Source organism: Echinococcus granulosus (assembly GCF_000524195.1).
Source record: "Echinococcus granulosus chromosome Unknown EG_S00040, whole genome shotgun sequence".
NCBI classification, from domain to species: domain Eukaryota; kingdom Metazoa; phylum Platyhelminthes; class Cestoda; order Cyclophyllidea; family Taeniidae; genus Echinococcus; species Echinococcus granulosus.
The window spans coordinates 532569-558008 of record NW_020170420.1 but is presented as its reverse complement, the minus strand read 5'-3'; the positions used below and the strand labels follow the sequence as shown (position 1 = coordinate 558008).

At 44.8% G+C, this 25440-nt stretch overlaps 2 protein-coding genes across 2 annotated transcripts; one reads left to right on the top strand and one right to left on the bottom strand. All coding sequences in view use genetic code 11, as the record gives it.

Moving 5' to 3' along the window:
* Positions 1–821: 821 nt before the first annotated feature.
* On the top strand, positions 822–14540 carry EGR_05477 (ATPase family AAA domain-containing protein; the record flags this gene model as incomplete). Its single annotated transcript, XM_024494726.1, has 7 exons — positions 822–1022; positions 1514–1630; positions 4550–4867; positions 8141–8249; positions 10318–10496; positions 10540–10805; positions 14414–14540. 7 exons carry the CDS (start codon positions 822–824, stop codon positions 14538–14540), a joined length of 1317 nt encoding a protein of 438 aa, XP_024350911.1.
* Positions 14541–17072: 2532 nt separating this feature from the next.
* EGR_05476 (hypothetical protein) lies at positions 17073–18953 on the bottom strand (the record flags this gene model as incomplete). The annotated part of the gene is made up of 1 exon (XM_024494725.1): positions 17073–18953. The coding sequence occupies one exon, from the start codon at positions 18951–18953 to the stop codon at positions 17073–17075; it is 1881 nt and encodes a 626-aa protein (XP_024350910.1).
* Between the last annotated feature and the right edge of the window lie 6487 nt (positions 18954–25440).

Here is a 25440-nt window from a genome sequence, read left to right as displayed (position 1 = left end):
TCAACCCCTCGTGTCTTGCCAACTTTTCGCCTCTTTGTCTCCTAGTAACTGCTTTTAACTTGCCATTTTCCCCTCATTACTAATTCTACAATCTCCGAGCCGCCTCTAAAGACATGGTTAGTTTTCCAATGCTCATACCAGTCTAAAATTAGGAGGTTTTAGCACAACCTTCACTCTGTAACCGCTCCTCTGCTTCGGCCATCATAATTCGCCCTGTAAATGGTATTTGACTATAAAGCAGGAGCAAAGGTTCGGTGGATATGGATCATAGTGGAAACGCTTCTTCCTTACTGGATTAAGTTGAGATTCCGGAATTGTGGTGTTGCATGCTAAGCGAAGTCGATTTAGGAGGTAGTACTTTAAGCTGGTTGACGCTCTCCAGGGGTGTGCATAATCTGTGTCACTCGCTTTTCTCATAACCATTTTCCTAAAGGAGAAATAGGCGAGGAGCAGCATCGTGCACTCCCGTCATGATGGAAGTCAAGTCAATCGTTGGGTGACAAATGTTGGCAGTTCCAAAGATCCTTCTTCCGTGATTTCCCACTGATTCAGCCATTCGGTTCTTTGTCCACTTGGATCGTGTTAGCCCACTTCCATCACTTACATAGGGCTTCAATTTATACCCAGAGAAGTAAGCCATTGTAGTCTGGGCGTACGGAAGTTCTTAGAGACTGTTCGCATTCCAGTAAACTTGGTAACGGAAGTGTAGAGGCTGAAAAGTCGGCTTCAGTTAGTGAAAAGATCGTTCTGTTCTAATCTTGTCCCCTGATTCGGACTTTTTTTGTCATTCTGTAACACTTGCTGTCTTGGCTGCACTGCAGATGTCAGAACTACCACCAGTCGTGCTTGCGGAATCCTCCAAACCACCACAAATATGGTTGGAAAATCAAATTTCAGCTGTCAAAGAGTATCTCAAGGAGGCGTGGGGAACGCTCTATGACATGCTGCATATCTCCCATCCCCTAGGACGTCAAATCGTAGCATATTCTGCTGATGCTGGTGGCAATGAGGAACGTATTGCCGTAAGCAATTGTCTCTCCATTGTTTTGGCATGTACTAGAACTTGTCAAAGAAAAACGCCTTTTTCTAGGCCTAGGAAGTACACTTATTTTTGGACTTAGTCCTCTGCACTTGTCAGCTTTTAACTAGCATTTGGGAAGCTTTGGGATGGGGAGATTTGTCGGTGCGGCCGAACTGTCCTAGGACAGTCTTCAAGTCTTGCCATCTAGTGTTTGTCAACTTTGCGATCATGTATGCTGTCTTCACCGTTTCCACAGAGGGACATACTAATTAGAGAAGTGAATGACTGTTTGGAGCTTGGGCACGAAACACCATGCCCGAGATTGTCCCCGACAGACGCATGCAGTGCTTATGCCATAGAGTTTCGAGACTCATGGGATAGGCGACTTGAGTAGAGCCACATGGCTTATCACAAGAAAGTGTTCCACGTAGTTCTTCAACGCTACCACCACATCTGTTATCACACCATCCCCCCACTCGCTCTCCTTTGCAGAGGTTTCTGCGGCTCACCATTCCCCCCTTGTCCCTTGTCGGTAGCATGATCTTCTTGTACTACCTCATCGACCAACTCAATCCCACATCGAAGGAGAAGAAGGCCGCGAGGAAGAAGGTGGGTCGGTATTTTTAATTCCCTTTTCTCAAATTACCGTTCTACTGATACATTCGACCAAAATGGGCTGAGTGTCAGTTCCCCTTCTTCCCTTGTAGCTCTGAGCCACCAGATCTGGGGGTGAATTGAATAGACAGGGTTTGATGTCTTGTGATGATTTTTCCTTTTAACCTCCAATTCCCTGCATTTTAAATCAGCTTTAGAGCTAAGTTCAAAACCCCTCTTTGTTTAGCTAGTTATTACGAATGTAAGACACAACTCATCAGCCAAGTTGAATGTTGTCCGGCGCCAATTGACTTGTGGGGGTACTACTGCGAATTAAGTAGTATAAACCTTCAGATTTCACCATTTAGGAAATGATTGCGAATGAGGGTATGGAGGTTGTAGAGTGTTATCCCACTCTGTCGATTTGTTGAGCGGCTTCCCATCTCAATCTCCTCCCACAGAATCGATTTTCCGCTTCGGGACATGCTACTAGAAAGCAATAAGTAGCGGGCCCTCTCTGTATAACCGTTTAACGCTAATTTTGGAATAAATTGGGTCGCTTTGCAAACCTGTTCTTTGCTCTAGGGGAGAAGCAACTTCTTGTCCATCATTTGAAAGTCTTGCTACTTATGCATCTGTGGGGTCAGGTTAGTGAGGTCACTAGGCTGACCCATTTCCAAAAGTTGATTTCCCAAACTATCGAGCTGCGGATACTCCACTGAGCTGTGGTGAGCATTTCTCCTACCGTGTGGTTGTTTGACACGAATGTTTTGCACACGAACAATGGGTTCTACATAGTTTTTTATTTGCACTTTTCTAGGTGTATAATTTTGTGGTCATGAAATTAGTACTCAGATGCTCAAAATATCCTCTCGACAGTTGTGCAATACTAAATAGGGGTGTAGTACAAAACTTGATAATTTACCTGGATGAAGCGATAACCGCCCTCTCTTGTGCATCATTAGCATTTTCTCCGTCTCCTCTGAATTAATTAGGGCTAGCTTTGTACACTAGTAGTACCCTAGTTCCTTCTTCTTAGCTGGAAAAAAAATTTCATTTCCTCAGGCGGTGGAACAGTTCTATTTTAGGGGCGTGCACGTCATCGTGCGGGGTTGCACTGAACGGCAACAGTGCGTCAAGCGAATTGTTTGTTCCACCGGCCCGGTCTTAAAGCGCTGGCCTAGCTTCCACTCCACAACCGCAAAGGCAATCCGCCCTTCACCTCTAATCCGGTTGTGTTTTCTATTGCCACCTTGGGAGCGTCTAATCCAATTTACCTTGTGGCACTCTATTACTGAACAGTTTGAGTTTTTGGATTTTGAATGCGCCGTGGCTTGTAAGAAGATTTGACCCCTCCTAACTACTAATTTGTCCACCTTTGGTAATAGACGTCCTTCCACTGTAACCGAGTGTCTACGTCTTGGGAGGAGTGCCAGTGGCGAATTGCATCATCACCATTGCATTGTCGAATGAAGAGCTGTCGACTGCCTATTCACCCCACTTCTTTGGGGTTTAAGGCTTTCAGATTCTGCTGGAAGGCTTGACCATTCGTGCCTGGCTTTAATTAGGGTAACTCCTTCCTTGCCTTCTCGACGCACCTAGGGATTGTTGTAGGCGCGGTCATTAGACTACCACACCCTTGTCCCAATAGACTATTCTCCTCACATTTGTTTCCAGGCATCGGCATTGTTAAATCAGTTGCATAATCCACTCCTTGTAACTGAAATCGCGAAAGTTGTTTGAATTTGCGCAGATAAATATCACCACCGGGTAATAGTACCTAAAAAAAGTTAGTTCGTTCATCCATGTTTTGCCCTGCTTTTGGAAGAATTGGAAGCGAGTGCACGTATTTGAATAATGTAGCGAAATATTTCTTCCATGAACCAAGAAAGCAGCTGCTTCTTGCAAGACGAGAGTTTATAGCCCAAAGAGGGTGGTTGGTTCACCCTAAAACCCATTTATGAAGTAGCAATCTATAGAGCCGGAGATGTTCTGTCCCTTTTCGAGGGTAGAGGGTGGGGAGAATTTCAAACCGGACGATGTGATCTTCCCATCCTTTGACCACTTGAGGAGGTGAACTGGCGATATAAAGTGTAATCCAAAATGTGTGTCAAGTGTGGCATGATTTACTTATTTATGTGATTTTTTTCCAAAGGCCTGTGACCACTTCCACTTCCGACCCTAAAATCAGGCAGTCAATGCCAGTCACAGAACGAGTTGAATTAACGCTCAACGAGTGTTGAAGGCCATTTGAGTTTACCGACCGAAATCTGCGTAGCCCGTGGATTGAATGACCCATTCTCCACGCTTTTTGGTCCCACCGAATTCCGATCATCGTCAAAATTGGTTATTAACCATTTCTCAGGAGTGAAATGTCAAATGATCAAGGAGGTTAGCTCAGTTTTTGGTACAACATAATGTAAGCCCCTGGGGATTGTTCACATGCCCACCACTTTGTTCCCATGACTGCATCACAGGTCGTGGAGATGCGCGTCGGTGGACTGGTGTGACATACGTGACACTGTCGTGTTTTCTAATACCTGATAGATTTCACCGCTTCCACCTTTTTTGCTTTACGAGGCGAGTCACTCGACTTGGTCGACGCGGCTGTCTCACATCCCATTTGTTGATGGATAGCATTTTGAGAGGGTGCGGTGTGTCCAGTAGCAGAATACCGGGTGCATCACATCTGTGCAAGAGGATTCTCTGCTCCCGATCAGGTGGAACAAGAACTTGCGGTTTACTGATGAAACTTTACATCATTGAGTGTCCGTGCTGTGTTTGACACGAAAATACGTATCACTTGGTCACTCGGATCGGATTTGAACTGCCAATAGTTGGCGCCATTTTTTCCTCCATATTTAGGAACTAAAGGCACCTAAAGAGAATATTTACCTGAACGATTCAACCATTCTGATCTCTTAACACTCATAGGCAATGGAGGTTATCAAAGCCCTTCGGATCAGTCCCTTGCCCAAACTCACCGACTATGAGGTGTGCATCGCAGTGAGCCTAGTGGACACGTCAACGCTGGAAACGTCCTGGTCCAGTATTGGAGGCCTGGAGGAAGTGGTGGCCGACCTGCGGGACTCCGTCATCTTGCCCTTCCGCGCTTCGACTTACCTTTTGCCGCGTTCACGGCTCTTTCGCGCGCCCAAGGGGGTCCTCTTCTACGGCCCTCCGGGGTGTGGAAAGACACTTCTAGCCAGGGCTATGGCTCGTGCTGCCAACGCCAGGTTCTTCAACCTTCAGGTACTCACACTTCCTCTACCTTCCAAGGCAGTGATTCTGGAACACCCTAAGTAGGTGGTACGGTAATCAGTTCCCTCCGTCTGTCCACTTCTTCCATCTTTAGATGGGTAAGCTTATTATGTTCGGGAGGCCTGAGAGACTAATAACAGATAATACAGGTAGGACTCGCTCCACCAACATGGAGGTTGAATCGTGAGGGACCGGGGTGATTTGAGCGCCCCTTTGTTTCAGTTATTGCAAGGTAATCAAATATATCTATGGCATCTGATAGACAGGAACAAAAATCATCTTTTACTTCTTTATCAAGAGGAGAAGGTAGTTGAACCTGACCATATTCAATGGATCCAGTGATCACGTTTCCTTTCCGTCTACTGGTCGGTGTTCTACAACTACTCCACTTCTTACGTCTAAAGATGGTTTCATGGAGTTGTGTTGAGTATCCATCCCTACTTCCCACTTTATTACTCTTTCCTACCCGAGGTGTCAGCTCATTTGACACTCTTATTTCACTCATTCCATGCCAGTATTGCCAACAGTTAGGACATCTTGAATTCGGTCACCTCCAGTCCTCAAGACAGAGACGTTTACCAAAAGCCGACGCAATTTCGGGGGATCTCCTTCCCGAATAGTAATCAAAGACGAGATGAAGCAGACCACTCTGGAAGAAAGTGTCGTTGACAAAGAACGAAGGAGGCTACGTCAGCAAGAGGTGTTACGAAAGACGGTGAAGGAAAGGGGCATTAACCAGTCCTGTCCGATTTTGTATCTCACTACTCCCCTCCATCAAAAAGGAACGGTGGCCTTTCACTCACAGCATATTCTGAATGGATGTCTGCCGTGTGTGCGTACTCGCCTCCATCTATGAGGAGGTGAGAAATTTGACAGAGTCCGTGACAGATTCAGAACGATCCGAGCGTCCGACAAAAAGGTGAAGAAGCTGTTGATAGACTAAATACGCGCGTTGAGTGTGCCAACAGCCTCATTCACGTCTGCCAAAAAGGGTCGTTAGGCCGGTGACAGAGGTTGTCCAGGATTGCGTAAACAAGTTATACCTTGTCATTGCCTTGTCATTGGTTAATCCAACGTGGCAAGTAGTAGTTAAGCTGTCAATAAGGTGCACTACTTCCACTGTCATGAGTCCTTCCCTTCACTTTTTTTTCTCCTTGACAATGCACAATTTGCATTCTTCTCAAAGCTGTGAATGCGATTTCCTCTTTTTATTCCCTTCACTAGTAAGTGGACTCATTAAATGTATCCCATTCGACTGAGTCCAAATTTTGCCGAGAAGACTCCACTCAACTCTCCTGCTTCCTTACTGCCTTTTGCCAGCCTTTTTTTCTCTTCAAATGACCCAGTACTGCCATTTGGATGGACGCGTCCAATGTCTTCCTTCGATGGCTCCGCTTCCAATTCGAAAGGCGGTTTTCGGAGGTGAACGCACCGAGTTAATGCGGTTTTATGCCGGTGGAACTTAGGCATCTCCAGACGACTTTTAAACGACCTGAATCGTGGGAATAATCACAATTACAGTCTCTTGTCCTTCTCAAACGCGACGCAGCTTGACTGCTTATTTTTCCTTTATAATATGGTCTCCCCATCCCCCCGGCCAAAGTAACAAATTTAGCCTCATTGTGTTCATGATCATGTGATGGCCTAGCATCAGGCGTGGAGTCTAACGGATGAGGCCTTCTCGCAGGCAGGGTTTGAGATATGCGGTAGGAGGGCTTGCTTCTAAAGGTAGGACTTTTTTGCCTCCTCAATGATGATCAACTCTCATCCTGGCTATTTCTGAAGCACTTCCTCTACTGCACACTTGCGACACAAGTGTTTGGCCTTCGCCAGGATGAATAATTCCTAGTAAACAATTCCGTTTACAGGTCAGCACAAATATACACGGTGTGGTCTTCTGGGCTGAAGTGGTGGTGATTAAGAATGTGTGCAGTCAGTAGTATGGCTAACTGATGATAACAGACACTTCACCGCATACGGCAGTCAGTCGGTTGGTCAGAAAGCAATCTACAGTGTACGGTACGGAGAACAAATTGGTAATCTTTCAAGGTGATTGTCACCCGTATCCATCCATCAGTTGTTTCTACGACTTTCCCCTCCTGTAAACGAGCTGTTTTATCCCTGACGTCAAACATGACTCAAAGATAGCACGTCCTTTTGAATATGATCCATCTTTCTTCATCATCGTCGGAGCTGTAGATGCTTCGATCCGCATGTGGGCGGTGCATTGTTCTGCCACCATACCCTTTCCAAGTGTTGCCCAAGCTGGCTTCTCCTCCCCCTTACGGCCAAGTTGACCAAGGTGATTGACTCAGCTCGTGCGATGAACAAGTTGGGCTGGTTGAAATGCATCAGGGTTCAAAATAGGAGGGCAAAGTGCCAAGTGTGCCACGGTAGCACACTGATGCGCATCACTGTGACGTATGATGCAGTCATGGCAAAGAAATGGCGTGCGTGTGACCAGTCTCCAGGGCCGAGAACTGCATCAACTCTTTTTTTTTGGTCACTTGATAAATAGTCGAATGGTTCTCAAGCTACCCACACAATTGCTGGGGCAAAGTACTGCGACAACCATAAATCATACATCTTGTATTATTCCCACAAGAAGTTTCAATTCTGTTTCTTTGTTTTTTTCCCCTGCTCTACTTCTTATTGTCAACGCGGCAATTTTATGTGTACTAAAGGAGGATGCTTTTTCCCTGCAAAAAGTGCCACACACACACACATCAGCCTCCGGTGGTCTGTCGTGAGGACGTAGTGGTTGTCGTTCGGGCAATCAAAAAAACTACCTTGCCGATTCAAAGGGGGGAAGGGATTGTTTCCGAGTTCTTCCCCTTCCCCCCTATTGTAGTAGACTTGTCAACCATCTAGAGGGGGTTAGCCAGAACCGCCCCATTTCGTATGTATTCCTAATAAGGCATTTTCAGTAGTTAAGACGAGGTGCACCTTCATCAGAGCACTGGGACTCTGTCCTCTGTGTCATCTAGAGTGGATTCAAAACGGGATAAGATAGCCTGGGTGTTAAACGACTAATTTTGTCATGGGAGCGATGTGAATAGTAGGAAGCTCCTTCACAACTGCCACTCACCCCCGTGCCTCTTTGATCATTCTCTTGTCAATGAAGCTCTCAAAGGGGTCATTAAGTAATGCTCAGTCCGGGTTCAAGTTAACACCCCTCTTGGACATCTTATTGCGTGGCCATATGCATTATTTATGGTTTTGGCCATCTGTATCCACTTCCAATCTCTCCCTTTCTACTTGTAGATAAGTAACCTTGTCAACATGTGGTATGGAGAGTCACAAAAACTCGCTGAGGCGGTATTTTCGTTGGCTCACAAGCTTCAACCCTCCATCATCTTCATCGACGAAATTGGTAAGCATTTTTGTCCGCGTTGGAAGATTTGGTGATATGCGAGGGTTGATGCCTTAACTTTGATTATTTAAACGAGTGTTCCATTTATTAGTTTCCTATGGGGATTTTTCCATGGAATGAGTTTAGAGCACTTTTGATTGGAGGTTTGAGGGGTTCCGTTCTAACTGCCAGCTATGTGAGAGGCAGACAGCAGTTGAAGGCTGCGTTACATTCCGCTGTGAAACTTCTATGGCCGAAATGGCTAGTGGACAGCACGCATTGAAATACTCCATCCATTCAGCCTATCCACCCTATCCACCTATCTATCTATTCCGTGTTCCTGAAATGGTCTTCCTGGCTTTTCTTTTGCTTAAAAATCAATCGGTGAAGCTTGACACCGGTCATTTTTGAGGTAGGTCACTTAGACGCACTGATTGTCTTTACTGCTCGCGTCAACTGATCCAACCGGGCAGACTGTGATGCTAATAGATTGCATTATGCATAATGAATGCTTGTTTTTGGCAGTAACTGGCGTTGTGGAGAGGTCTTTGCATAACACGATTCCACTGGCTACGGCACGCGTTTGATAACGACATGCCTTTGCCTTCAAAGTCACAAGTGACAATGACAAGGGTGCTGTTGTGGACTGCATGTTTTCGAATAGGTAAACAACATTGTGGGTCTGCAAGGCACATCAAAGTTGGTATAAGGCAAACGACGGTTTGAATCTCTTGACACGTTCCATTATACTGCAATCGGTGTGGATACTTTTACCAACGCCGATGTCAACGACTATTCTTACCCTTTTTTCGATAGCTTGCCGTTATTTGGAAATGCCCATCTTGGCAGAAGACTTTAATTTCGAAGGTGAACCGGTCACATGGAAGGTTTGAGCTGGGGTTAGATCGGATGGTGATGATGATGATCTGTGGTGGTAAGAATGAGGCCCATGGACATCTCACATTTCTGAAATGTGGAGAAGGTAGTACATTAGCCAGACGGATGCGACCATGAGAGCGTCTGGTCCTTGACCACAAGTCCGCCACCTTCTGTTGAACAGTTTGATACTACTGATTTGGGGGCGCTTGACAGTAATCGGTTGCATATTTCATTCCAGACACTGGTTGATGTTACCACTGTCGCTATGGTTTTCAATGCTTTGGTGAAATGAAAACACAATTCCTCTTCCACCAGTTTCGGTGCGCATTTGATAACAGAAGGAGACATGCACTACACCGGCACCAGGTCTGTGGGTCAACAACTTGAAGGCCAAAAACACAGAGGTCATGCATCATCGTACCAAGCCTCCCCTTCCCCCCGCTCTTCTCGCTGTTACTCTCTATCCCTCCCTCAATCCGCTTTCTTTCTCTTGCCTGGTAACTGGAACGTACACCTCACCGAAGTTGAGATTAACTTCCTTCCACAGAGGAGAAGAAACCTGTACCTTCCCTTAATGACTTCACCGACTCGCCCCAAGAACGAGTCATTGTGATTACCCAAGTTATTGAGTAATTTGACCTAAGTTTGGTGTCGGATAAGCCAATGGGGGGGGGGGAATTTGAAGTTGTAGATTGTTCTGAGCCTTGAGTTACACAATTATGGCGCATTGAATCTAAAGTCCTTTTAGAAAAGGAGCGGTCATTGTCCAATTGGTTGGCGTGATGAAGCTGGAAACGATGACCGAGGTGGCCATCCCAAGTAGTAGGGAAGTATTTACCAAGTTAACCTTTTCAATATCCCCTAGGTCAGCCTCTTTGACAGTGAAACGAAGTCTTCCATCCCTTCTGTAGGCTCACTAACCCTACAAAGTAATTGTAGATGCATTTCGTTTCTCTGTCTTGGCTTGAATCCTCCATATGACCGGCTTCATTGTGATTGAGACTAAAGTCCACCCCTCCATCTTGGAGACTGTATTCTACATATTCGAATATCTTCTCGTCTAGTCCAGTCATTCAGCTAGCCAATTTGCCTTGTTATCATCGGAACTGTCACGTGGGTGAAGCTCTTACGCAGTTTAGAGTGGACACAAATGAACGATCCAAATTGGTGGTCACTCAAACTATTTCTCCTACGTGATTACAACCTCTAGACTCCTTTCTAACTACCCGTTCCACGCACGACCATGAGGCAACTCGAATGATGAAAACGCAATTCATGGCTCTTTGGGATGGCCTTCTTTCCGAGCCTGACAGTCGAATAATGGTGATCGGTGCCACCAACCGACCGGGTGACCTTGACAGCGCCATTCTTCGTCGACTGCCCTACAAAGTGAGTTCTTTTGCCTGAAGTAATCTCTTCCTACTACTGGTAGGTTCGAGTTCCGCTGCCAAATGCAATACAGCGACAGGAAATTATGAAGGTGCATTTGCGTGGTGAGCCACTGGATGCCTCGGTCACACCCGCCTTCCTGAAGGCGTTCGCAGTTCAAACTGAAGGACTTTCGGGCAGTGATTTGTTTGAAATCTGCCGTGAGGCGGCGTTAAGGAATCTTCAAGGTTGGTTGAACTCGCCTCAAGCCGCCGCCAACTTCGATGGTGTTAGTGGTGGCGGTGGTGACAACAGCAGCGAGGAAAAAATGTGAGTTTAACATTTTTTTGCAAGGTGGCTAACCGGGGTAGAAGGGAGCAGTTTTCTGCTCCTCACACAAGCATGCCTTCAACCCTTGACCGCCTTTAAGGCCTCCTTTGCTCAATTTTTTTGTGGCGCTAGACAAAACTCCTCCACTTGTTACCGTTTTCTTACCCTACAGACAGAATTGTTTGTCCCTTTTAAACAATCAAACGTGGCGTCTAGAATCGTACTTTAAGTGCCCACTGGAGAAGGGTAAACAGTGGGTAACCTTTGAGCCAGTGTTGTTGATTTTGAGCTGTGCAACCTTCAAGTAGCCTGTGGATAATAATTTTCTCACCGAATTCCGTTCTTAAGCTCACCACAGTGATCCACGCCTGCCTTAGCTTCAGGACAGGCTTCCACGGCGGCTCATCTGTGATCAAGTTGAATCACACAGCAATCACTTCGTTCGTTGACGTTTCACGAGGTTAAGCAACGCTAATTTTGACTTCTCCTGTTGGTAATTCACGTTTAGTTTGAGGCGGGTGCTGTTGCATTTAGTTGAGCCACCCTTTATGCGCTTGTTCATTTGCTCCACCCCAAAAAACGTCCTTTGCCCTCCGATGTTTCAAGGTGTTGGTCACAATGGACGTCGCATTCGAAAGTGACTGCCGGCCAAAAGTAGGCACGTCGACTTAAAATAACCGCAGCGAAGTCGCAGCTGGAGGAGAAAGCTAACTGTACCGCCTCGTGGTGGAGATGAAGCCCCTTCAACCAGAATTGGAAGCTTCACCACTTGTTTTTTTGGCGATATGTCATCTGTATGGGCACTGGAGGCTTGCCTGTGACGGTTACTCCACCGAATTAAGTTTATGGACGGTGGAGGAGGTAAACAAACACGGATTTATCACCTCTTCCTTATTAGTACATATGACCTTTAATTTCTCGGAAGCAGGAAGAAACATGTACTTTTGCGGGGTGGTTGGGAGAACTTTATGCCCCTAACCGAGGAATTTCACGTCGTAGACGGTTAATGAGTTTAATTAGGTGTGAATTTCCCAGGCGGGTGGACGGTGGGAATCTTTCGGCGTGGTTGTGAAAACAGAAAACAGAGGCGTTTTCTATTGCTTGTGCTCGCGTATCTGGATTTTGCTGAAAAAGTGTCCCTTAAAGTGGGAGTTTTTGTGTTGTCCCACCTCTGGGATAAATTTTTGTCCCTCATTGGAGCTGGGAGCCTGAAAAATCGCACGATTTTGGTAGAGGTAGAGAAGGGGTGGCAAGAATATGCTTGAATGAAGACATTCAACCTCACGAATCAGTTATTTCAGTACTTCCTATCGTCTGTGTGAGAAGATAGTTATTTCCCACTACTACCATACCCCTAACGCAAACTAATTTTGGGGGAAGGGGGGGACGCTATACCCATAGATCAACCAATCACCTTCTTCTTTGCTTTTTTCCACAGTTTTCAATGATTCCCAGTTTCTTTTTTGTTAGGAATTGCCGAAAATCGTTCTTTAAAACCAGTATACGAGAATCATGAAAGCAGGCGATTAGAAGGTCAGAGGTTATCGGTGCTTCAAAATTGACCAATCAAATTTGACCCGTGTTTATACGTCTGATTATTGACTGTTAGTCACTTTTTTGTGGGATGCTCACTAATGCCGTCTCAACCAAAAAACATCCGCAAACTATAAACCTTCAATTATCGGCTATAATTGTGAGAGCTTAAATGGAACAAGATACCCAGTTGGTGAAAATACTTCGGACGAATTGCCTACCGTAAAGATAGTAAGGTGACCTTCAGAGTGTGAAGTGTTAATTGGATTCCTAACAGCAAAGAGATGCGTCGGAAATGGTTTTTTAGATCAGATCAGTTAAGGGATCGAGACTGCAACCCGACCACCAATAAAATTGGACCAACCTATTTAAAGGACAATTCTCCCATTTGAAATGGTGAAATAGTGGCGACCCAAGTCTTGTCAAGATTTCGTGACTTCCTTTTATTCACTGAAGAGGAGGAGGAATCGCCTTTCGGTCTACTTCAAGCACAAGGTGGGGTTGTAACTTCTGCGACCTTAGCACCAACCAAACAAATTGCCGCAAAGTCATTTTGAAGACCTTTTGGACTTTTCTACTTGTAAATTTGTTTTCTGACTAGTAATTGATGTTTTAGGGAACTGAAAACAAAAACAAATTCACTTAAAAGTATTATAAATAATTTTTTGCCGGTTGGTATAGATAAGAGCCTTAGCTCGCAGATACGCATACGAATTTAAATTGGGTAATCAGGTGTTGAGTAAATTACGGTGTTGACGATCGCTAGTTGAGGACCCTGGACTTTGGCTTCTGGGTGGCATTAGGTACTACTTGAGTTCGCGATGACACCGATTTGATCAAACAATACTATGAACCTCTTTTTCTAGGTGAACTATTCGAAACAGTTGAAGGGCTTGGAGCTCCTCACTCCTATTTGATTAACTTACCGTAAAGAGATTTACTACTTTTCAATTTCATTAATAAGAAGATTGTTGTTATACAGTCCTTAATAACACTGGCATAATTGACAACGAGAAGATGGTGTTGCTTTGAACCTAGGCTAGCCGGAAGTGGGCGGAGCTCGGGTAAAAGTGTGGGGGTTTTGTCGAGCCCTCCTCCAATCGACCATTCAGCTTTGCGTAAATAATTCTGAAGGAAATTCTCAGAGGGAATAATTAGTTCTGACTGGTTTATTTAAAAGATGTTGCTTTAAAATCTCTTAAAGCTGATATGCATATAAGCCATGACGACAGCGGTTTGATCATGGCGTCCTGGAAATCCCTCCAACCAGAATGGCACATTGTCGATGAACTGCGGTTTCATTGAACAGTTTCTTCATTTGTTTTAACAAACGAAGTTGTTCTAAAGTTGACCCTACTTTCTAAGGTCGGCAGTGGTGCTTCCTCTCGCCCCCCCCCCCCCCCTATTGTCCTTCCGCCGCCTCTCCAGTCGGAAAAAAAAGGTGGGGGGTCGGCTCACCTGACCCGCTCACATGCTTCCGGATGAATGAGTGGGTGGGGAAAAAGACGCCAATTTAGCCCTCGCTTCCTTCCCCCCACGCCAACGGGCAGCTGGACTCCTTTACTCGCGGTCGATATTTGATTAATTACTTCCGTGCATTCAAAAGCCGAACGGGGAGGCGCCTCTCGAGTGAGGTGTTCAGGTCGCTTACTCCACCACTTAATTGTTATCTGAGGGGAGCTTTGATGCACAAAGGTACGTCGGCACGGCTAGACCTTCCCAGGACAATTTGTTTGTCTCGTAACCTCCTCAGACAGGTGTGTGTAGGCCACGCCCTCCACCGCGATCAACGTTTACTGTCCGGGGAGGGTGGGGCGTTACCCGCCATTATTCGAAAGGGGCTACCACCACGCGTCTCATCAGCGTACCGTACCATCTGAAGCCTACGGTAGATACGTGCAAGCACGGACAGGTTTCACGCCTTTGTTCACGCGCTGTTACACGCACACGCGCTACCACTTTTGTCCGGAGTGGGTCATCACGACGACATGCGTTTTGGCTGTCGGTAGTAATGCTGGCTTGACACACACTACCGGCCGTGTGGCGCTGTCATTTTGACTTTTCCCTCCTTTCAGGCGCCCTCGCAATCTATCCATATCCGTGGCCGACTTTGAGTATGCCTACCAGAAGTTCCGGTGTCACCAATTGGCAGACAACACAGTCATTCCCCTACTGAAACCCATCATGGACGGACTTGACTAGACTCTTTCCTGTCTTTCTAAAGAGTAAAGGACGCGAGTAAGTGGAGGTATTCACTTTATTCGAGCGTCAACACTAAAGTAGGAGGGGGGAAGCGACGTGTAGGTCTCTCCATTCTATGCGTGTATGTGTGTATTCAGTTGGTAGGGTCAGAACCGAACATCTCTGAAGAGGGAAAAGAGATTATAAAAAATAGACAACTATTCGGAAAGTTTTTGGGGAGGGGACGAGGAGAGGGAGGGAGAGAGAGCGAGATTGCCGCTTCAACGAAGGCGCTGTTTGATGGTCATCAGAACTTGGCGTGACCTTGAAAAGGAGAAAAAGTACACGCGGGCGGAGAGCGATTGGTAATGCGGTAAGCAGGCTGAGGGGAAGGTGACCTTCTTTAGGTAAAAAAATATGAAAACACGAAGTGACACGTTTAGGCCATCAATAAGCCTAACTATAACCGCCTGATTAACTAATGCAGCCCAAACATCCGTCTTCGGCCCGCACTTTATGCAAAGAGGAGAGGAGGGCGGATTGAAAACACACGCATTCGCTTTCGTGGTGCTGCTGCCGCTGCCAAAAGTACGCCTGTAATGTGAGGCGAATTTGAGCAGGCAATTACACAAATTGGACTGGCAATTTTGTGGGTTAGGAGGTTACGGGGTCTCTCCACGGAAGTTGTTTCTCATGCATTATAATTTATCAGACATAAAATCGCCGACTTGTAATGCTGGAGCAGTGAACCAATTCACCAGACCGCGCGTCTGAATTAGTGCGGAGCACAATTTTTTCCCAGAGGGAAAGTTTTCCAACAAAAGGAGAGCAGTGGGAATACAAGCCTCCCAATTTGGTTTTTTTTGTAACACTCTCCGTAGTCGGTTGCCTGGCTTTTTGAACAAACTGCCAAGGGGAGAGTCGAACACAGTTAAACGACCATTCACCTTACCAAATCGTCGTCATCATCCAATGTCGTCGTGGCGTCAGGTCACGACTGTCTCCCACATGGCTGCCTCATTCTTGTGAATGAAATTGCCTGAACCCATTGCCTGCATACCTGGATTGTTGCACTGATTATACGAAGAAACTCAATCTATCCTGTGACTTCAAAGAGGACGCCATACCATACCTACCGACGGTGTTACATGGCAAACAACAGCAGGTAGTCCCCAACCACCGTGGGGGTATGGTGGAAGACCATATGGTGGGAGGCCAATACTAGTTTATGAACCCACTGTGTGTCTTTTTCCTCTCACCAGATGAAGAGCCACCATCTGTCGAATGAGGGCGTGGAGGGAAAAAAAACACCCTCATGCAATCGAGCCAACTCATTGTTGCATAAATTAACAATGCCTGCAATCGGGCTGTGCGGGAAAAGCCATTCCAAGCCTTCTTCGCAGAATGCAATCAAGAAGTGGAGGAGATTTATGAGGCTAAAATTTTGACTTTAGTTTATCATCACCATTGATTGGCAATGGGAAGCTCGAAAGGCACGAAAACGAACGTCTTGAAACCATAGACATGCAGGAAAGTATCACCATGTTTTCCTCACTTCCCCTTTTTATCCCCTTTATAACAATTCCATTGAGTAGGCAGAGAAGGAGGAAATTTTAGGCGCAAGCCGTCGTAGTTATTAACTCAGCTGGTAAATAAATGAGGCCCCAAATGCACGAGGCGAGCTTCAGGGAGGAACTGTCCTAGTTATAAAATTTGATAGCTAACATATGGGATGTGTCGTTTAGCCCCTACTGCCCAGAATTTTTGCTGCTGTGGCGAGTGATTCACCACCTCTGTTTGGGGGGATATTTTGTCAAAAAAAAAACAATTTTGCCTTTTTTAAATATGAGCACAATCATGGTGACAAAAACTCTCGGTGGAGCAACGGCACAAGACGACTGGTTGCCTTAAAAAGTAAAAATGACTTGGTCACGTGAGATAGAGCCAAATTGAGGAATGGACGGAGTTGGTAATTATTTATAAGCCGAGAGCAATTGACATGCCTCCTTACTCTCCTCACCTGGCTGACACTTAATTAGAAGTCTTTTCATCACAAAACCAGACGTCTTCTCACCATGACAAACGAACAGTTGGGAAGGCAGGAAAAAAGAGCTTAGCCTCTCGATAACCCAACAAACATTGCCACTTTATTTGCGAGATAAGTTTCAGCAACACAACCAATTCTTTTGTACAAGAGACTACAGCTAGGAGGAAGTAGGCAAAGAAGAGATGGGGCGATTTTCGCGGAAGATAGTCGATCTACTCGTGGAGCTAGTATTGAGGGAATATTGTTTTCATATTCGCATAACATTTTTACAAAGAAAAAGAAAGCGAAGTTCGCACTAGATCGCAGGGTCTGTCTGGGCTATTCGGTGTGTGTGTGCGTGCACATTTGTGCATTTTGGTGCGAAAATCTCGATCTCTCACTCACACCAACGTGGGTTCTTTTTTTATGCGAAATAATCCTCACTTTTTTGTGTACTACTAACTTGAAGCATAATGCGATGCAAATCTGCACAAAAAAGTCGCGTGGAACTCACCTCCCTGGAATTGTTATGCTTCTTCAAGAGTGGGGGGTAGAGGCCTAGACACCTCTCTAATAGAGACAGTGTAGCTCGGTGGAGGAATGTTGCTTTCCTCCGAACCTCTTGACTCTGTTTCTGCATCTTCTACGACCAGGACAGGTTGCAGAATTCGATCGCCCAGTAATCCCACCACCGCATCCACTGCGTTGCTACCTCTGCGACTCCTCCGCGAGGCTCGAAAGTGGTGTCTGGGACCTAGAACATTCCTAGATCTTGGTCCCAACCGTCTGCCATCACGACGGCTACCGTTTCGAGCTGGATTCACTTCGGGTACTGACAGGGGTCCGATATTAAACTCTTGGGGGTGCATACATAGTGACATCTGGGGTGGAAAAGGAAGGCTTATCGAGTTTCCACCCCTCTCCTCATCCGAGCAATACGCCGGTGGGAAAGGTGGAAAAATCATGGGAGCATCAGTAGGGGAAGGGGAGGAAAGAACATAGAGGAGGTTGGATGGGTGCGCGGCACGAAACGCGGAGTCTCCAGATGACGAAGCTAATCGAGGGAGAAGAGTGGAAAGATGAGCCTTCAGTTGGTGTGACTCCTCGCGTTTTTGAGCTCGCTGAGAAGCGAAAACAGAAGGTAGAGAAAGTGTATTCCGTGAGGAGGAAGGTGAAACCAAACTAGCTACTGCTTGGGCAGCCGCCAGAGCATGCACCCCTGTCTCTGCCTGAGTTAAAATCACAACTCTACGGCCTGGATGAGGAAGAAAGTGATGCACAGAGGGATGCAAATCTGGCCTAGGGAGAGCATAGTCTAGGAGGACTGGAGCTGGCCTTCCAGGATCTGCAGCAACAGCAAGAAGGAATTCACTCCCTCCTGGGACGAGAGTAGCTCCCCTATTTTGGAGGTAAGTGATAGCAGAGAGGGGAGGAGCATTGTCCGAGGGGCAGATTTGTCGGCAGCAGAGAACAGCACAAGCGACACTAACAGATGCCTCAAGAATGCCAATAACGAGGAGGAGGATGTGTAGCATCACTTGATGCAATCGTGGCGGCTGATTAGATGAGACAAGACGTCGGTGGGAGAATCCACCTAGAGGGATGTCTATAGGTAGGCTGGAGGAAGCGACGGAGGGACCATGACTGGATAGATAGAAGGGAGAGTTAGAAGCGGTAAAAAGAGTTATCGAAGTATCTGGTCGGAGAATCCCGTCCTCAATCAATCCCGCCACCGAGACACAAGCCAGAAGACAAGCCGAGAGCGCGACAAGAACACAGAAGATGAGAAGACTAACAAGGGTACGTGGAGTGCAACGACGGGCAGTTAGAATGCCGTGAAATCCAGTAGCGAGCATTAGAAAGCCAGACCACAGTCCTGTAGCCATTTGGTAGAGGAACACCACTTTAGTCACTGCTACACCAGAGAGAACGACTGCAGCAAGACCACAGAGCAACTGGATCATGCTAAGAACGAATAAATTCTCGTTGGGCATTCGCCTTCCCGTGAGGCGACCCAATAATTTGGAGAGGGACGAACAGAAACTACGGAGACAAGAGAGATGAAGGGGAACGCAGCAACATCGACGTTTGCCAGCGTTTTCTGACGGCGTAGAAGGTTCATCACAGACGCGTGGTTCAGTTGCTGTGGCGAAAGTTCGGATGTTAGTGGAGGTATTCTGCTTTGAAATCAGACGTTTGAGACGTCGGCAAATGCGAATGGGACGCTGGTGGCTTAGCTGAGGTCTACCATGACGCTGTGGTATATTTTCAATGCTTCGTGATGTAGTAGATTGCAAAGAGTTCTCAGCAACAATGTTCTCGACGAGAGAAGGCAGGTAGACTGATGGAGTAGGTGGTTGAGTTCTTAAAAGCGGGAAGTTGCAGTGACCTTCCGAGTTGGAAGTCATTTGTTGCCCAGACGATCACATTAACCTTCACTGCAGGGGAGAACGATATGATAATATGCATTTGAAAAACAGGCTATTAGAATATTGTTAAATCGTATAATATGCCAAATTACAAAAGCCGCCGCAAGAAACTAGAATGGAAGAACATAATACCAGAAATTAAAAAAAAACCAAGTTCAAGTAATAAGTAAAGGGAACAAGAAAACTGGAGTGTAGATTCGCAAGATTGGATACTTCACGTTGATTAACCAAACAAAACAGCGCACACCCTGGACCTGTGTAGCTCCAAAAAAATGGAAACAAATGCGAATACAGCGAAAGTTTAAGACTGAAAAACATGCTTTTGAAATGTATCAAATTCACGCACCTCTTTTGTAAGCAAAATGCTGCAAGAATGGTCACAAGAATTCCTTAAAAAGAAGCTAAAAGTTGGCTAGCAAAGCGATAAGGGACCTTTCTAGTAGTTCACATCCATGCGCAAACCACAGTCTTACGAGTAAGCTGGAAACCACGACCACTCGCGCACCACGAACGCAAAGAGTAATACAATAGGGCGCTACACACAAGAAGCACTTCAGTGACCTAGTGAAACAAAAGTTAGGATACACTGTTCATCAGTATTAATGGTTGTTAAAAAGCCATTCATTTGCTTAAGCTTTTTATTACTATTAATCTGCGCTTATATAAAGAAAGGGGTAATTTTGCGATTAAAAACTGTATGCGAAATTCGACGTAGGCCCGGAGGAAAATTAGGTGCATTATAGATCTAATTTAGTATAATAATCACTTTCAAGTGACTACAAAGTTAGGTTTAAAAAGGACTTGAGTGTAAGTTGTTACTGTTTAGTTATTTAAAATGGGAGTGGTTACAAGTTTAGGAAGTTTTGGATACGGGACTTTTCTTCGGGTTGAAGGATGTTAACTGCCCCTCATTCACAAAAATTAATTTATCTGCTTACCTCCATATCTCCCCGGTGGTGCCCCTTTGCATAGTCGTATCTTGTTGTAGTGAAGGGTTATTAGCTGGGTGCCTGGTTGTGCTTTGTGGCCGAGGTTGTTTGTATGAGGGCACTTCCACCATTTGAAATGGGTTCCTGTTCCATGGGTGATAAAATTTAAAATGTGTTTTAGGTAAGTATTGGCCCGTAAATTTGCACTAAATCTCCACAGTAGACGTTTTTCCAGCTGTGTTGGTCATAGTATATCTTCTGTTTAATATAAGACAATCGTAAATGTTTGTATGCGATGTTAAAAGTTTTACGTCTTCTTTTAAACGCCTTATGCACTCTTAAACACTTTTGGCTGCCTCGTCAGTGCTTGGCAAGAAGGTGTTGATAGACTTGTGACCTGTAATCAACTTGAATGGAGAAATGCTCATTGATGTTTGGATCGTGGCTCTGTACGAGGGGAGGGCATGTCCTAGGCTTAAATCTCAGTAAACTGGTTTCGCGCTTTTACAAAACAAATCAAAATACAAGGTCAAATAAAGCAAAGTTAGTTTTATCGTCGTACTTTTGTTGACCTGTAGCTGGTGTTTTAAGTTATTGTTATTGTTGCGCCCCAGGCTCTTCCAAAATATAAAAGACGATATGATGCTCAGGCAGAACATACTGTAGCATCCTGAGACTCCTTGAAGATGAAAGAAGACGCAATACTTGGGCAGAATATATCTATTCAGCACGGAGAGGGTGTCTGGGCTATTGACATGGCCCAAAAGGCCAGCCCATCCAGCGAGGTACAAGGGGGCTAATTCAAAGTACAAAAGTAGCGCCTGACCAGAACCGAGGGCAAAACACTATTGTATTACAATACACATTTGACACACAGCAGGGCCTGGGGCTACAGCTATGTAATACCTATGTTGTTTTAAGGTAACTTTCATGGAGGTGGCAAGGAGAAAATTCGAATCTCGTGACCGGATCGTCCTCTTCCGTACTTAGTGACTGCGGTTCTCTCCTTCTTGAACGTTGTATTTTCCCTCTCCATCTTTAAATCTTCAATAAATATGTCCGAAATGAATCAATCGGGCTTGTCTAGGAACGCTAGGAATAGGGAAGCGGAGACCGATGAGTCTTGCTCCACAGCTATGTCTCGAAGGCATGCCCACCCTGAGAATGTGCAATGGCAGAGATGTAAAGTGGCTCTATACCAAAACCGAGAATCAAGCAACCAGGGCCATACCCCTTTTTACAATTAGGTAAAAACGAATAACTTGCCTTCTCTGTACCAGTCCTCTTCAACTCTACCTAATACGCATATCTCAATTGAATCAACCTATTGATTCAAAGAATATTGAGAGCAGGGGAAAGGATAGGAACCAGGAAAGCTCTGCATATTTTCGCGTTTAAATATGCACCGCGAACTTTTACAATGGAAAAGGTTTGTTTTTTTGGATAAAGTTGCCCCACAAAAAGTTTTATAACTGGCAAATGCATTAACTTCGGATAAGAGAAAAGTGTGTGACCTACGGTTTGGAGTCTGGTCGACACTTTTTAAAAGAGCCTTTTTTGCAATAATTATCGCAACACAGCACTTAATAAAAGGTTGTTAGGCTGTGTAATTATTTTTAAAAACCGTCTAAGCACAAAATACTGGCATTAAACACCAGGATTCAGGAAAGCAATTTGCAAATTAATTGGTGTTTGTTTGCACGCACCGCATGTTGAAGTCGGGATATGGCCTTGACAATTGTGGGAAGAGAAAACTGTGGTTGGGGTGAGTTAGTCCTTGGTGTTTTGGTTTTGGCCTTCGCCCACAGAGTTAAACGCTTCTGACAGCAATCCTACATTACCACAAAAGTGCTTTTTGTTTTTTTAACACATTATGAGCTGTTGGTGCTTTCTGGTCAGAAAATAGTTGTTTTTCTGTTCTATCCACAAGTATTTTTAATTCTAAAACTTTAGTTAAAACACCGTTAGATAGTATCTCTATTTTGGCAGCCTTAATTTGCAGCATTTTTAGTTTTTGCATGGGTTTTTAGTACTTTTCTTCGATTTTTCTGGATTACACTTGCGTGCAGTTATGAGGCCTCCCATATATTTTTGTTAATTACATGTTTACTGAAAATCACTTTTCAGAAGAAACATGCTCAGGAATTGTCAATTTGTTTGTTTTAAGCATTTTACATCATTATCAACAAAATTACCGTCTGTCTATCACAATATTTTGAAATATTAATATGCTTCTTTGATTTTATCATGGTGACCTGCTTTTTAGGGGCATTTGTTACTCAGCGCTAAAATAAGCCCCTTGAAGATCAATTGTATCAAATCCTGCCAAATTTTTACTTTTTAGAAGTGAAGCTACTTTTTGTTCAGTTTTTTTTGTTATTATGTTCTAGTTAGGCAGAACCAAGTTGACCTTGCACTTAAGTTCGCATTTTTTAAAGAATTTCACTGAGTTACGGTTCTGACACTCGGTATGGAACTTTAAGAAATTGACTTCATTCTTGTTTTGACGAGGAATATCTACTTCTTATTCATTATTGCCGCTAAAATAACCTCCTTTTCACCGCCAAATTTTATCACCTTGCAATTACAACGACGCGTGATCTTGCTAGCGCGGATCAGTAAACTGTTCCGCCCTTCCCCTTCCACGCAGGAGGTCTGAGTTACGTGACCCTTTCCAGACCATGACCTACGCGATACCCTTTGACACATGTCGTCTCCACCAGCAAATTAAAAACACGCGTCACCTTGCGCCTCCCCAAAACAGGGAAAAGTGATTTAATCAAATGTCAACAATTTTAAATGCCGCATTAGTCGCCTTACTTCGCCAAAGTGCATCTTAGAGCTACATAAGACAGAAAAACGAAATTTACAAACGTTTCTTGTTCAACTAATAACTAAGCTGAAAATATCCCCACAGGTGTTACTTTTCCTCACCTGTCTCACTGTTGATGGTGATCGGCGTATCGAATTTGCCGTTTCAAATTACGCACGCAGTTGATGGTGCATTTTATGTGGTGTGCATGTCATGTTGCAAAGCGCCGTGGACTTTTATCCCCAGGTGCTGAATCCCAGCAGCCTACAGAATGGGGACATTTTGACACTAAGAAGTTCCCCACTGCCGCCGATTCAATTTGTGCCCCCGGGGTTGGTGATTCAATTAAATGCGTATTCAACTGCCATAAAGCAGAGCAACATAGGGGGATGACAACTAAAAAAATAATAAGCCCTCCCTCAGTGTGGATGGGAGAAGTGGAAACTCTACTTACCTCATTAATTGGGCTATCACGGCCACAGGTCCAAATCAGGCAGTGGTTGCACAAAAAAACGAGAGTAACTCTGACCGTCCACCGTCGTGTCTTGTGCTCCTAGGAAAGAAGTAGTATCTCTTGTATATTTCACCCTAGAGACCAATTCTGTGGCGAGCCTGTTGTCAGGTGTCAACTCAAATGTGGCGAGTAATTTAACCAGGGAGTAAAAAGAGATTGGGATGTTTGGGATTACAGGGCGGAATTCCAATTCTTTCGCCCTTCAAATTTGCGGGTCTTTTGTGCGTAGACAATGCTTTTTCATTCCTTGCAAGTTTTTTGCTTTTTGCCTAGCTCCAAACGTGGCTCGGAATTGTAGGGTGGAAACAATTGTCCTGCTTAGACCGAAGCAATTAGTTTACTTCAACCTCCTCCTGTGAAATCATAACAAGGCACAATTTTGTATTTATACCTTAGAAAAAGTAATAATAAAGGGGGCATAGTCAAATCCACGTCTATCTTGCCAGCCAGAAATAACCTTGATGTGGCACAGCGCTGTTTGGCCTTTCGGCTAATGATTAGTCCTGCATAATCACATGAGTGTGGTTGGCTTGAACCCCTTTCAACTACCAAGTTAGTCAGTTGAGATGCCTCCACACAGCACCACCATCACGCATAGAAAACATCACCATTCACACACATACAGGCATTTACTAGTGTTAGGGGGACGATTTTAATGTAATCATGTCACTACCTTGTGTTTAATGTCACCTTGTGCCACCCATTTAACGCTTGAAAAGGTGCATCGTTAATGTTTCAAGTGGTAAAGCATTTTAAATAGTCAACAATTCTGCACAAAGTTATTTAACCTTTGATGGATCGGAAAATTTTTTACTCTTATCAGTTTAAAAAATAGATTTATTTCTCGTTGATTATAAAAAAAGAGCATTCAATTGTAGCATTTGCCGTCGTCTAATTGATAGTCAAAGCACTACCCTACTGCCAGTGACTTTTCAGTCTAGCAGAGGGTGTAGACACGTAAGCTGCGCTCTCGGAAACACAGTATATTGCACAATAGGTGAAAAAAAGCAAGGTGGAAGAAGAAGGCAACGCACCACCATCTGCAGCTTTTGGGGTTCCACCTCCCTTCCCCCCTTCATTCTGAATACCCACTGAAGCCTTCTAGGTGTTGGCTGCCTCACTTGTCAGCACTTTGCGCTTATTTTTAACAGAAATAGCAACAAAGGAAGAGGGGCGATTGGTGGTATTTGCACTTCTTCCTTCAACGGTTTACGTAGACGGATACATACATATATGCACGCAGTCTGTTTTTATCAAACATTCTTTTCACCCTTTTGTATGATAAGGTTACATAAAGAAGCACCAAGGTTAGTGATCGGTACATACTACTGAAATGGTTGCAGATTTCAGTAGGCGGGTTTCTTCTCCAACATTGGCAAATGGCTGGTTGGCATTTCTAGATAGTCAAGTAGGTGGATTTGCTTATGATGCAGTTGAAAACTCCACGATTATCCACAACTCTTCAAAAGTGAAAGTGCTTACCGCTTTAAATGACTGGATAGGGGCATAAAGACATGCTCCGTTATTTAGTCAGCAAAGAAATCCAAGTCATTGAAATTTTGCTGGCAGATGACACTTGACGCACAACTTGTTCGTGAGTGATCCACTTTCTGGAGGCTGCAATTTGCGTAAGACACAGGATGACTGCGATGTCTCACAGAATTACTCCACTCCTAATACTGCCTTGCGAGGAACGCTTTGTTTAAAGTAGAAGAAACAAACAAATCTTGCGCGCCAAGTTGTCATTTCATCATTAGCTCCTTCCCATCAAGTAAAAGTGTAGCCAACACATCACGCTTCAAGCTAAACTCAGCAAATGAAAAAAAAATCAGGCGTGCATTGTAACTGCTTATTTCTATGCTGTGAATTAAATCTGTCACCTTGGTGGTGAAAGGGTGGGAGGCCAAAACACAAGGCACCTGATTTGGGTAAGCACGAGGTCGTGTTACCGTGACTACTTCATTTTTTTAACGCTAGATCTTATTTATCACGCGACGAAAAAAACAAGCAGTATCATTTTGAGAGGTTACTTTGTACTAATGAGGAGAGGGGGCGGGTACTTTTAACCTTGCACTAACCTCCACCATGGCGCCTGTAATACACGCCCTTTCAGGCGCTCCATTTCAAAATTTCGGCCTACAAAAGGCACAGTTCTAAAGCACTTTTGCACTTGGAATGGACCCACACCGTAGATCTGAAAAAACTTCATCG